This window comes from Macrosteles quadrilineatus, unplaced genomic scaffold (assembly GCF_028750875.1).
Source record: "Macrosteles quadrilineatus isolate MER2022 unplaced genomic scaffold, UCM_ALF_1.0 Scaffold_9__3_contigs__length_116548681, whole genome shotgun sequence".
NCBI classification, from domain to species: domain Eukaryota; kingdom Metazoa; phylum Arthropoda; class Insecta; order Hemiptera; family Cicadellidae; genus Macrosteles; species Macrosteles quadrilineatus.
This window is the reverse complement of record NW_026542602.1, coordinates 17,831,290-17,846,206: the sequence shown is the minus strand read 5'-3', so window position 1 is coordinate 17,846,206 and position 14,917 is coordinate 17,831,290. Positions and strand designations below refer to the sequence as shown.

General features: G+C 34.4%; 1 protein-coding gene across 1 annotated transcript; it reads right to left on the bottom strand.

Annotated features, from left to right (window-relative positions):
• Positions 1 to 2,547: 2,547 nt before the first annotated feature.
• Positions 2,548 to 6,171, bottom strand: LOC129002051 (uncharacterized). The gene is made up of 4 exons (XM_054429563.1): positions 5,973 to 6,171; positions 4,670 to 4,827; positions 2,917 to 3,042; positions 2,548 to 2,676 (listed from the first exon to the last, which is right to left on the bottom strand). The coding sequence occupies exons 1-4, from the start codon at positions 6,016 to 6,018 to the stop codon at positions 2,551 to 2,553; spliced, it is 456 nt and encodes a 151-aa protein (XP_054285538.1). The 5' UTR covers positions 6,019 to 6,171; the 3' UTR covers positions 2,548 to 2,550.
• Between the last annotated feature and the right edge of the window lie 8,746 nt (positions 6,172 to 14,917).

The following is a 14,917-nucleotide window of genomic DNA, read 5'->3' as shown; positions in this document are numbered from 1 at the left end:
CTACTTTTTTATTTCAGTTGAACGAGTTTGAATAATTTGTCATGATGTGTGTTACAATTTTCATTAATGTTCTGTTACGTTTGTAAACCTTTTTTGTTGTTCTTAAAATTGTTACCACTTTGAAATTTATACAGTAAAGACATTTTGGTACTTGCTCTCCACGCTATCTTAACTTTTTTGTGGTCTTGATGGGGACATTTAAAAGAGTTTTATTTTCATTATCATTATAAATTAAAATGGGGACGCCACCTATGTATGGATTTTAACCTAAATATGAGCGAAGGATGTCCTACTGTGCTGCAATTCTCTATATAGCAAACTTGTTAACGTAATGTTTCTTAACTTCTTTCTAAACTACAGTATTCTTAACTGACCATTTTTAAATTGGCCGCTTTCACCACAGTCTACCCTGTCAGGGGTTAGCTACTTCCGTATGATATTATGATTTCAAAACCAAAAGCAACACATTCCAGTCATCTTTTGTCATACTGGGTAATAGATTTTCTGTTTACCTATTGATAGATATTTTAGTAATGTAACATTTTAATGTGCTTCAATTCATGACCACATCCCGTACTAAACAACCTCCAAATATTTTTTATGTAAAGGCAAATGTATTTTTACTTAATTTAAAATACAGTAGGCCTACAATAATTTTACAATGTTTGTAAAATTCAACATTTTTAACAAACTAAAATCGTGATGGTAACTGATAAACTTACTTTCTTTTCCAAAAGATGGACACAAACATAGCTGTAAATACGTTACTGTAAGAAAAGAAGTACAATACTGAAAAAATGCTCTTTCCTGTGAACTTGTACAAAAGGGAAGTAATTTTTAACTTAGTATTTTTAATTAAAATTTGTTAATATTTTATTTAGTCCAGTAAATAGAGACAAAAATAGTGGGGTTTACTTCCAAACGGTCCGGTAAGTCTAAATTTTTTATATGTTGTCTAGGATGATGGTAAGTAGGTGTTTAAAATGAAAAATGCACAATTCTCCCCTCTCCGCACCCGCCGCCATATTGGAGGGGGGAGAATTGTGCATTTTTCATTTTAAACACCTACTTACCATCATACTAGACAACATATAAAAAATTTAGACTTACCGGACCGTTTGTAAGTTAACATACCTCTATTCACTGGACTAATTTGTGTATTTTATTAGTTAATTTTCTAATTACATGTGTCATTTTACCGCCATATTATTTTTATATTCAACTTATTAATTAATCACAATCACAATGCAATATCATTGACTATGGATATAAATGTGAAATGTATCCATATCAGTATCCTTAGTCAATGACAATCCTGACTTGAACAAAATATTTTCTTTGCCATACGTAAATTAGTCTTGTATATCCACTGTGTGGAGTGTTAGATTAAGTGAAATAAGTATTCTTTTTTACCATATTTTGTAAAAAAATTGTTGATTTAAATACACTTTTTTGTTAGATTTGGCTATTTTTCAACCCATTGTCTTGCGTTTTATTTGTGAAATATTATAATACTGAGTAAATGCACTGCTGATATAATGTCTTTTTGGATAACAATATGTACTACTTTATTGGGAACCTTAGCAATTTTGTGTGCTAAATTTGAAGGTGTTATTAAATTGGCTAGTACATTTTTTTTATTTTTTTTTAAAGAAAAGCGAGTAAAGCAAGTTTACAAAATGGTCAAATTGAACAACATTGCTCACAACATTCTTGAAAGGCAAATATAACTGCATCAGCTCAGCAAACTGGCAATTATACATTCTCCAGTTAGCTTGACATTAAAATTGTGTGTGGGTGGATGTGTACAAACAAAACTACAGACTAAGTTACACATTTTGTCCGATTTTCATGAAGTTTGGTATGTGGGTATCTGCAGGCAGTTTTTAGACCAGGAACCGATTTACTTTTTCGTTTTGATGTCGCCAGAGGCCATAAATACCAATCGTTCTAATCTAACCCGTCTGTTATTACGAGAACAAGATACTGTAAATTCATCCAATTTTCATAAAATTTTGTGTGAACCTATAATCCAATGTTTATTCAAAGTAGTTCGCAAACCACCATTATCGGACTATGGGAACAGGATTTAATGAGGGTGAAATTTGTTTTTCCTATTTTTGACCCTCAAAGCAAAACATTTTGTAATTTCTTTCTAAACCATGTTGTAAAGCTTAAAAAAGCAATTAGTATATTGTAACATTGTTATGGAGAACACCTAATGGTTATGGAGAAAATTCCAAAAATATATAAAATAAAAATTCCTTCCCTAATTTAACCCTGACTTGTATTTCATTCATGTTTTCCTTGAAATATTTATCATTGTTCATTGAAGTCGTATAAATATAATCTAAAACAAAATATAGAGTAACAGAGTTAGATATCAGAAAGGAGAGCCAATTTCTTGGGTTGGGAAAATATTAAAACAAAAGTTTCCATGAAAGAGATGTCCAAAACTCTGTACCATTGATATGTATAACATTTTCATATATGTATGTACTAAAGGGGTTCACAGTGAGAGAATAAGAAATAAAATATGCTGTAAAACATTTATTTTTCAATTATGAGACTAACAGGTCTATTTACCGCAAGGTCATAACTATCAGCAACTGATCGAACACAAATGACAACTTTTGAGGTGCCAAAGCCATCAAGATCTGCATGAGTGTCCCGCACCTACAAAATATATCTTTGTTAAAACCTTCTCCAAATACTTTTGGTCAAATAAACCACAACACATAAATTTGTTTAGCTTGACCAAAGGACAACTTTTTTTGTTAAATGTTCTCCTTTTATAACAATCAGAATCAGACATCTTATAATTTGTTTTTGACTGTATTAAACTCATCTAGTGCTTCTCTTATAAATTATTTCTCTCAAACAATACTTAGAACATTTTATAGAATGCAGACTTACCTCAATATTTATACGGCGTCTGTAATGTCTGTTCAGTTCAGGTATACAAAGTGCCGTTCCATATGGTAAATTTAACCCTCGGTCCATGGATGCTGTTACATAAGGTGATCTACCATCCAAAAATTCCTGTAAATATAAAAATCATCAAAGACGAAAATTTCTGATTTTGAAAAGTTGACAAAGATTTCCCTACTATAAACATTTATTTTTACTATACAAATAGGTAGAAATGATAAAAGTTGTAAGGCACCCAATTTTCGAATCCTGAATTTACTGGAATCTAATTTTCCTTTTAGGGTATTTTTAAATGCTTTCATCTGTCCACAGACCCTTTAGCGTAAATATATAGTAAGTAGCCAAAGTTCAGGAACCAATAAAATGGTTTGAGTAAAAACTTGAAATTTTACTTGCTATGCAAACTCTATACTATTCCTCTCGAAAGAGGTTCCTCTGAAGGTTGAAATTGAAGCATAAAAGCCTAAAAATGTAGTTTTGACTGAATAAATTTAAAAAATATTTTTGGTAATAGAATAATGTTTTTAAAGAGAAGATGATTTAGTTATGCCCATTTATATTAAATTTTCTCTCCTTTGAACATATAATAACTTTAAAAGAAGTATACCCAAAATGTAGCATAGTGCCTGCTTTGGGGTTAAATAGCTCACCCATCCCATCAACTACTTAAGTTGTAAAACGCAGCAGTTTTTTTTTTTGTGCCTCTGCCAAGAATAGAATAACCCCTCTTGAGTTACCTGACTGAGGCAAGATTCAATTAAATTAAACCCTCAATCTGTAGTCTTGTTTACTAACCAGAAAAACAACACCTTAAACTGTTTGACCATTGATCAGACTTAACAGTCTACCATAGTAACAGCACTTGTCAACTTAAAGCACAAGGGTAGTGCTTCTAGACTTGAGTCTCAGGTCGCAGCGGACATCAGGAGTAGCTTTCTGCTGTTTTGTTAAGTTCATCAGATAGATACTTGTAATTGGTAATTAGGTTAGGTTAGTCTTACATCCGATATATTGGAAATTGAAGCTTAAGCCTCGTTTACACTGGAGTTGATATTTGTTATTAATATTAAAAACGCGTCTAATTTGTCAGTAACATTTTGTGTTATTAACAAAAATCCTGCGTTTCTAACAAAATTTTGTTACCCACCAAGAGTCAATAACATTCTTTGATCTTCCGAGAATGTTAATTACATTTGTTATTACAATTGTTAAGTTACCGCACATTTAGGATGTTATTAGCATCCAAAAATGTTAACTGCTGACTTTTCCTTATTGTTTTCCAATTCTTTGTGCTCTGTTTGGAAATTTGCTGACCCAACATGTTTTTAATCAAATAGTAAAAGTCAAAATAGTAATTCGTAGGAAGTTCTAGAAGCTCCCGTCACACCTTAACTCACCCGACAAAGAATCTTTGTCTCATCTTTTAAATCTTGAAACATGTCACTTCCACTATATCTAGTTCTTGCCTTAAGGAAAGGCTTAACCCAGATTCCTCTTGGTCTTGGTTTCCTCTGCTTCGTCAAAATCAAACAGGGATCTGCAGCAAGAAAATATGCTGCTTACTTAGTACTCACTTAACAGACATTGTCGTGGGAACTGATGTGGAAGTGGTAAAATGTTAATAACAAAAGTTACAAGACAAACAAAATGTTAATAGCATAAAAAGTTGATAACATATTTGTAATAACTCTGGTGTAAACGCGGCTTTACTTTTTAAAGGGGGAAAAACTTTGAGTACCTGTAGTGAATGCAGCTTAGTCCCAGCCCTGTCAGTGTAATCTGCTATGTCGTCAGAGTCAAACACTGGGAAGTACGCAGACAACGTTGCATTGTATCCCACACCACAGGCGCAAACTACGTCTTCATATCTCGTTGGTAAGTATGAATCTATTAAACCTGTTTTGAACAAGAATATTGGTTATATTAGGAATTTGTAAACTACTACACTCTTAAACAAGTTATTCTCATTGAATCAAATTAACGCTGAATTTTTCCTTTAACAAATGATTCAAAATTATTAGTTATCTATATACTTGTATAAAGCCAAAAGTATAAAGCCAAAAGTACCCATGAACTTGTGAGAAAACTACAAGTCACACCCCCATAAACCATATACTTAAAATGTTCGTCATGACAAGAAACCTTGCGCAAAACTATCCGTTATTTCTTAAATTGCCCTATAAGGTCGTAATTTCTTTCCAAAGGGAACTTTCCATATACCTAATGTTAAAAATACCTCAGCTGTATTCATTTGTATGTTTTCTTTCAATTTATTACCTAACTAGCAGAGTACCCGTCCTTCGTACGGGGTTGGAATATAAGTATGAAATGCTTATTGCAGTTACACTTCACCTAAACAATAAAGAAAAATAAATTATCAACAATTCGTAAAATATCACAAACTATTCATGAAATGAAAAACATAAACATAACTGTAAACAATCCTACTTTGACAGTTCTCATTGTGAATCACAGTTTTTTGTTGCTGCTTAGTTCAAATTAGCTGTTTTCATAAATGCAAAAAAATATAGGTAGTGCTGCACCCTGTTGGTAAATCTTATAACATTTTAATGCTTTTCCATATCATAGAACCAACCTTTTTAGTTGAAACAGCTGACTAAATTCTTTAATTCCCAAAAAATATGAATACTCATAAGGTTAACTTGGGGAATTACAGAGCCACTGGGGTGGAGCCCAAAAGGATTTTTGAGATAAGAATATGCCTATATGTTAATCGGGAATGTAAGCTATCATCATGCCAAATTTCAGCCCAATCCGTCCAGTGGTTTATGCGTGATTGAACTTCAAACCAATTCAAACACACATTAGTAAGATTAAAATCATTTGTTTGTATTACTGTATTCTGTTTTGTTTATTTCAGCTTAACCTAACCATTTAATAGTTTTATCAAAGATTACGCATATGTAATCTTTGGTTTTATTAATACTTATGAAGTCAAACGGGGTGAAGCCCGTGGGTAACAACTAGTACCAAATAAAATTAAAAGTAATATAGATATTTAAATTAATTAAAAAGTTTACCTGATACTGAAGATATAGAAATAGCTACCACGAAAATTACATTCATATTCCTGGGAGTAAAAGGTGCTGATCAAAATATATTCAGTAGTGCAATATCAGCATCTAGCAAGGGACTGAAGTTCTTACCTTGCGATTCACAATCGCTGATGTAAGTCCTTACCAAGTCATATGTTTACTATTTACAATATTGTGTTTTGTTTCCAAGTAGTGACCCAATAATGAACCGTAAACTAAGTATGACTTGCTGCTAATATTGTCTTTGTGTTGTAATTAGACAACTTTTCCCATTGTTTTGAAGTGTTTCATGTTGGGTTATATTTGGGTGCACTGATATTTTTATCTTATTTTGAAATAATGTACAGAGTGTAATTACTCTTTAACTACCCCAAGACAAGCCATATTTTACGAATTAATTGTTTTATTTATCTAAAATAGTTTTCAAATGTATTAAATTACCAGAAATCAATATAAAACTTCAAAACACACTCTCCATAATATACTGGACAAAAAGTGTCTTAAAATTGTCTTCAGAAATTGTCTTGCCATGTGATATTTCAGGAGTATTCATTTTGTCTTTCTTACTAGATAAAGTTTTTGTGGAACACAAGAGACATAACTTAAAGTTAATTTTGAATTGCATTCTAGTTCAATTAAAAACCAATGACTGTATACAAAAATTGAATTAACAAAAAACCTCAAAAATGTCTATAAGCAAAACCAATATATTCAATATCTAATATTTACTGTACCTACACATAAGAGTTTATTGAATTGATTTTAGTTAAAACTAGCTGTGTACCCATTCTTCGTACGGGTTAAATATGTACCCACGTACAACAACGCTTCAATATACAAAATTATTTTTTTTAAGCTCTACAAAATGGTCTCGAAAGAAATTGTGAATGTGTATGTTGTTAGAGTCAAAAATGGAAATGGCCATTATATTAAGTTTATATCGTGGAGTAACCTCAAAAGGATTGTAAGAGGGTTGTAAATGTATTATTTAACAAGATAATATATTCAGTCAGTAATAAGTAATAATGAATGTGTACAATTACTGTTATAGCCAACAATGTACATGATGATTTATTGAACCTGTTTCTATATGAATTATTTATTAAGTAAATATGTAAGAGGTTCAGGCTTCTGTAGCTGAAACAGAATAACGAATGAATAATGTATGGTTTGGTATAATAGTTTACCTGCATGGCTATAAATTTGCAACAGAATTATATGTCCTTCCTTCCTTCTCAAATATTATGCAAGGGGTACAAAATTGCATTATGCAAACTACAACCTCTATAAATACTGCAGTATTGCATTTAGCATCAGATACATAACCATCCAATACTAAATCCAGATGTAGATTTGTATATGTTTCCCACCCTGCTACATCAATCTCATACAGAACTTTGATAACAAGTCTTTGATGGGATGATCAATTAAGACTTGTTATCATGGTTGACTTCTTATTGAGGTTTGCAATTGCAGTAACGGTAGTACCATTGACATAGTCAATGGTAGTATGAAGTAGATGGTATTTGAAAATGACACTTGTTATTGAGGGTCTTCATAATTGAAGGTTCCACAGCATTTTATTTTGCTATCTCCAAGTTAAAGGTTAATTTCGATCTTTATCCGTTGAATATCATTTTGGTTTCATAAGCAATGATCAAAACCCACCAAAAATGTATTGTCCCTAGGTGTAGCCCTCCCCCCCCCTCGTCCACAATCTGCCACTCCATCAACATAATTTTTTTTTATTATAATGATTAATGTAATCTATATCCAACCACAATTTAGTTCCCTATAAAGTCAATACCGTACAATTTGGAAAATGTTTGCGAAAGTACAAATTGTAAACTCAAGTATTAATTAAATCCCAGACAAGTTCCGAGTTGAGTTTCCAGGTCAACAGGTACCACTTGACCTTCCTGAGATGCAGCCTTTGTCGTTAGAACATTAATCAACGTAAGGGTTGTTAGCTTGTTATTTTTAAATAACTGCTCCTGTAAGTCGCCTTTGCTCCAGTGGTTAATTTTACAGCCCAACGCTACTTATTTATTTTGTTAATCTACACCATAGGTATTTTTACATTTTGTTGCAATGAACCAATCTTGATCTTTACCATCTAATGTGGACATTTTGTAGAAGGCATCATCAAATTGGTAGCCAGGCCTAATGATAAATGGGATAAATGGGTTTCCAAAATCCATCTTCCTTTGGAATCAAACTAGCAACCTTGGCGAGCACTAACATTGCTACCTAGATAAATATACAGGGTGGCTGAAAAGTAACTGGCACCCCCCCCCCCCTTAGAGGGGCTACAATAACTATGGTTAATTTTGGAAATTTTGCCCTTAGGCAGGGGGGGGGGTAGCTCAAAATGTTCAAATAGGAAGTATGGCAGGTGGTTTGATAAAATTTTACAGGTCTCACAACAAAAAAACTAAACAATTAACATCAAAGAAATCGGACTACTATAAAAAAAATGGCAGTTAAAAATTACTTTTAATAACCATCGTCTTAATCATTTTGAGCTACCATTTTGTTATTAATTGTCCGATTTACATTTTACTTATGTTAATTGTTTAGTTTTGTCAAGACCTGTAAAACGATACCAAAATTGACCATACTTCTTATTTGAAAATTTTTAGCTAATGTTGTAAGTTATCTTCTATATAAATAAAATTAGAGTTTTGTCTGTACATTGCTCAGAATCATAAACTTTTGAGTTATTTTTACGTTTTATACATTAAAGAAACCGAAACAAGTCTCATCTAAATTTCTGTCTGTCTTCCTGTCTGTCACGGCCCAAGAGCCATTTTACGCGGCCTTCTCCTGAAAAACGAGAGTACCTATCAAGTAACAAATCATTTTAATGTATTCACTGGATTGGTGAGATTGTCTTTAGCCATTGAAATATGGCGTCACTACTTTGTAAATAAAATGACGGACGTTTAAAAACCCAATTTTGTGCGATTTTTTGTAAAGTTTTCCCAATGATTATCACATATTCATCTATGAAATAACGAACAGCTGTTCGAATCAAGATTATTTCTTCTAGCTGTCACTGATATGTTTACATTGAATGTTGTTTACAAATACCGCAACCATTTCCGATCACGTTTTGAAAGCAAATCCAAACCAAGTAAGATTTAAAACGTTTTTCCTTACATAACAGATTTAATTAATCGCAAGTGCAATAATTTGTAGGGTATCCGTAAATGAAAATAGAGGTTCTTTGTGTATAAAACTGTTCTTGAGTTTTCATAACCGAGAAAAAGACTTTGAATCAGTGTTGTATATGGCTGGGAAACTTACATTTTTTTAAATGAGCGTATTCAGTTGAGACTCGGCACAAGACCGACGAGCGTCTACATGTCCATAGTAAAAATAAAAGTAGGTATACCGTGTATTTATGTTTTATTCGTCATGTGTATAAGTGTACAGTTCGTGTATGTGTTTCAAAAACTCAAAGACGCACCTAATGGGGAAGCTCAAGACCTTTTATTAGGACTGATAAATGCGATTTAATTTTGCCGAAATGCATCTCCTGTAATAGGATACTTTAGGATCGACCGGCGGACACAGGTAATTTAACCTTTTATTAATTGTCATACCGATCCGGAACAACAACAAACAACATAAAATGAAGTTATGTATAATAGTTTGGCCAGCATATCTGAAAATATGCAAACCAACTGCTGTTTTTATATATGAAGGTTTCAACTGAATACTAAAAGATCCCCGTGCGTGGAACGGGTACACAGCTAGTTACTTATATTTCCCTAATTACTGTTCTAAACAAAAATTATCTTGAAAAGGTATGACTTATTACACTTGATTCATTTTGCCTCTGTAACAACAAGTTTTAGTCCCTATTGAACTATGCAATTTGCACACCAGTGCAAACACTCTAATAACGACTTTAACCAGAAGACCTTGGTTCCGTTGTTTTTTCACCATTATGTTTAGTTAATCAAAAGCGTGGTACCCCCATGCTGAAAGCAGGGCTATGGTACATAAGACAAACTTTTCAAGTGTCTGTCCTTGAATTTTTGTGATGGTCATGGCAAAAGCAATTTGGCATTGAAACTGCAGATGTTTGAATTTTTAGGAGAAAATTTCCCTCTGACGATTCTAAACTTAATTGGAATAATAATACTGTACTCGTTTTCCTGCTGAACTTGCAGTACGGTAATCATTTTCATATCTAAGACTTCATTATTCTGGTTCCATTAACCTGTCCTTTTTATGGATTTAAATTTCTTAGTAAAATTACAATTCCACCTTTTTATAAACATAACTTGTGAGACATAACCATTTGGTGCTAAAGTGTGGAGAAATTCATAAGGGACATGTAACCGGTCTTCCTCGTCTTGAATCAAAGTGTCCACTGAGTAGTAAATTCTACTTGTCATTATTTAGTTGCTTAGCTATTTTATTATTAATTTGGTCACCATGTTCATTCTTTGGTTAAATTATTGCATGATTTTTGTCTTTTTTTAAGCATTTTCAGAGAATCCTTCACTGAAGATTTTGTCAATGATATTTTTATTCCTAATATATTGTGGTGGAAGACTTATCAATGTCTCACAAAGACCATTAAGGTAGCTCTCTTGGCCATTCCTTATTCGTAAAAGATATTCATCAAATATTGATTCCCCTGGATTTGCTCTCATGTTTTTAGCAAGTGAAATATTTTTAAACATTGACCATAAAAGTGATATAATTATTGAATTTTCTACCATTTCAATTTAAATCTGTTTTGTACTGTACGTACGCTAAGATCTCTTAAGTCAAAATAGTCTGTTTTGTGACAGCATCTGTCCGTGCAATATTAAAAAAAAACTTCAAAAACCAGCATAGGTAACTTTTCACAATTTATTATCATACCATCTCTGTCGTTAATAAGTCGCCGAATCGCAAACACGGGATCGTTTCTTCTTGGTAGAATTTTATGATAATCAAAATTAAAATTTTGAAAACACAACACATAAAAATGTCCATGAAAACGTTAAACACACCATTATCTGAAAATAAAATACAATCACATAATGTAATAGACTGGTTTTTACTTTCTATGAATGGAACTGCATAAATCAACTATCCCATCTCATTGTAACTTCAAGTTATCATTGTATTTGAAAGTAAACTGATAGGTAAACAGAAAAAGTAAATATTAAAATGACAGAAGGGAAACAGGCTATTTTTATGAAGACAGATGTCTACTTTTAAGAAATGAATCATATGTTAGGTAATCTTAACAAATTTTGACTTGTATATTTAAAATACATGAAAACTGTAACGTCCAATGGAGCAAAGCACATTGAACTGAGCGTGACAAGTGTTATTCCATGACTTCTGCAGATAATTCCCTTTAATTTGACACCTTAATCATCAAAATCGGTTCATAAATAAAAGAGTTTTGCTGTGCACAAGAAAATCCTTACGGAATTAGAATAATATATATATATATATATATCCTATACTCTAATAAGAGCAATGTTTGCTTGTATGCTTGCTTGCTTGCTTGCTTGCAGAAAGATCTCGAAAACGGCTCCGACGATTTTCTTCAAATCTTGTAAATAGTTTATTTTTGGCCTAAAAACGAGTTTCATGCAGTTAGAACTGCCAACAAAAATCTAATTACGTAGAAAAATGAAACTGAAAATCACATTTTTTTAACATTAGTCTTATGGGTTGCTAGGTAACCATGTTGGATGAATTAAATAACAAGGATAAAGTAAACAAAAGACTTGAAGTTGTAGCATGTGTTCATAGTAAGCCAACTACCCACAGTATACTAGCAAATTACAAATACAGTACAAAAGGAAAACATCACTTAATAATTATTAGCATAATATTTAGCAAAGATTATACTGAAGATTACTCGATACATTGTAGGGAGTATGTTTTATAGTCTATGGTTTTATCTATGATTGTAGTCAAGGGCAGCAGTGCGAAGTCTGGGATCTGTTTATGACGATTAGATTAGATTAAGGTATCTGCAATCCTAAAATGCTATGGGAAGGGAAGGAAACAGGTCCGCGACATAGGAAGTGGTGAAGGAAGTAATAAAGGCAATCATAAAATGCTATGGGAATAGAGGGAAACAGGTCCGTGACGTAGGGAGTGATGAAGGAAGTAGTGAAGGCGAGCAGTCCGGAGTGTGGGGAATGTTTATGACGATAAGATTAGGGTATCTGCAATCCTAAAATGCTATGGGAAGGAAGGAAAACAGGTCCGCGACGTAGGAAGTGGTGAAGGAAGTAGTCAAGGCGAGTAGTCCGGATTGTGGGAACTGTTTATGACGATTAGATTAAGGTGTCCGCAATCTTAAAATGCTATGGAAAGGAAGGAAAACAGGTCCGCGACATAGGAAGTGGTGAAGGAAGTAGTCAAGGCGAGCTGTCCGGAGTGTGGGAACTGTTTATGACGATTAGATAAGGGTATGGGCAATCCTAAAATGCTACGGGAAGGGAGGGAAACAGGTCCGCTACGTAGGAAGTGGTGAAGGAAGTAGTCAAGGCGAGCTGTCCGGAATGTGGGAACTGTTTATGACGATTAGATAAGGATATGGGCAATCCTAAAATGCTATGGGAAGGGAGGGAAACAGGTCCGCGACGTAGAAAGTGGTGAAGGAAGTAGTCAAGGCGAGCTGTCCGGAGTGTGGGAACTGTTTATGACGATTAGATAAGGGTATGGGCAATCCTAAAATGCTATGGGAAGGGAGGGAAACAGATCCGCGACGTAGGAAGTGGTGAAGGAAGTAACAAAGGCAATCATAAAATGCTATGGGAATAGAGGGAAACAGGTCCGTGACGTAGGAAGTGATGAAGGAAGTAGTGAAGGCGATCAGTCCGGAGTGTGGGGAATGTTTATGACGATAAGATTAGGGTATCTGCAATCCTAAAATGCTATGGGAAGGAAGGAAAACAGGTCCGCGACGTAGGAAGTGGTGAAGGAAGTAGTCAAGGCGAGTAAGGCGAGCTGTCCGGAGTGTGGGAACTGTTTATGACGATTAGATAAGGGTATGGGCAATCCTAAAATGCTATGGGAAGGGAGGGAAACAGCTCCGCGACGTAGGAAGTGGTGAAGGAAGTAACAAAGGCAATCATAAAATGCTATGGGAATAGAGGGAAACAGGTCCGTGACGTAGGAAGTGATGAAGGAAGTAGTGAAGGCGATCAGTCCGGAGTGTGGGGAATGTTTATGACGATAAGATTAGGGTATCTGCAATCCTAAAATGCTATGGGAAGGAAGGAAAACAGGTCCGCGACGTAGGAAGTGGTGAAGGAAGTAGTCAAGGCGAGTAGTCTATAGTGTGGGAACTTTTTATGACGATTAGATTAAGGTGTCCGCAATCTTAAAATGCTATGGAAAGGAAGGAAAACAGGTCCGCGACATAGGAAGTGGTGAAGGAAGTAGTCAAGGCGAGCTGTCCTGGGTGTGGGAACTGTTTATGACGATTAGATTAAGGTGTCCGCAATCTTAAAGTGCTATGGAAAGGAAGGAAAACAGGTCCGCGACATAGGAAGTGGTGAAGGAAGTAGTCAAGGCGAGCTGTCCTGGGTGTGGGAACTGTTTATGACGATTAGATAAGGGTATGGGCAATCCTAAAATGTTATGGGAAGGGAGGGAAACAGGTCCGCGACGTAGGAAGTGGTGAAGGAAGTAGTCAAGGCGAGCTGTCCGGAGTGTGAGAACTGTTTATGGCGATTAGATTAAGGTATTTGCAATCCTAAAATGCAATGGGAAGGGAGGGAAACAGGTCCGCGACGTAGGAAGTGGTGAAGGAAGTAGTCAAGGCGAGTAGTCCGGAGTGTGGGAATTGTTTATGATGATTAGATTAAAGTATTTGCAATCCTAAAATGCTATGGAAAGGGAGGGAAACAGGTCCGCGACGTAGGAAGTGGTGAAGGAAGTAGTCAAGGCGAGTAGTCCGGAGTGTGGGAACTGTTTATGACGATTAGATTAAGGTATTTGCAATCTTTAAATGCAATGGGAATGGAGGGAAACAGGTCCATGACGTAGGAAATGGTGGTGAAGGCGAGCCGTGTGGAGTTTGGGAATGGATTTATGCATCTCCAATACTAAGGTGCTTTCAGAGTGAACTAATGATTTTCCCCGAGCAAAGCTCGGTCCCCAGGTACTATATATATAATGGAACTAAATGTTTACAAAATAATATTAGGCCGGTTAAATTATATTCTTGTTTACTTAAACCAAATTTTTAAACCATCTTGAAGTAGTTTAATTTATAAAATACTATTCATAGTAACAAAGCAATAACCAGTCGAAATTAAAAGAGAGAAAAATATACAAAATTCTCCCTTTTCCTATCAAAATGGCATTTACACCTTTCACCTTTCAAATCAAAATGTATACAAATATTTTGATTCAATTTTATATAAGTGGCATTAGTTAATAATAGATTAAAATTAAACAATAATTTAATATACAAATTTAATTTTATAAATTGTAATCTTACAACTTAAAATAGCTTGTATTTTTAAATTTGTCAACCCTCAATTATGGGTAAAATGTATTAAAAAATCACAAACCCCAGAGAAGTAACAATTAGCACCCATTATGCCTCAGCACACGAAAACATGACCTACTTTACCTCTAGTCTTTGTGAAAATTAATTGGGCCAATGTTTCTTCAACTGCTAGTGGCAGAGAAAATGTTTGCGAGACGAGTAGTAGTGCGGGGGTTGAGGAGGAATCAATACGGCGATGGTGACCAATTGCATACGTTCCCGCGCACAGGCGCAAACACCATAACTTCTCACACTCTTTGAGACGCAAACAAAACTCGGAAGCGGATTGAGCTCTGGCGGAAAATTTGCGAACTAAGATTGTCATCAACAACAGAGTCGGATGTTTTGATCCGGCCCCGGCACTGGGCAGTAGCCGAGCTGAGGGTTGTGAGGTGAC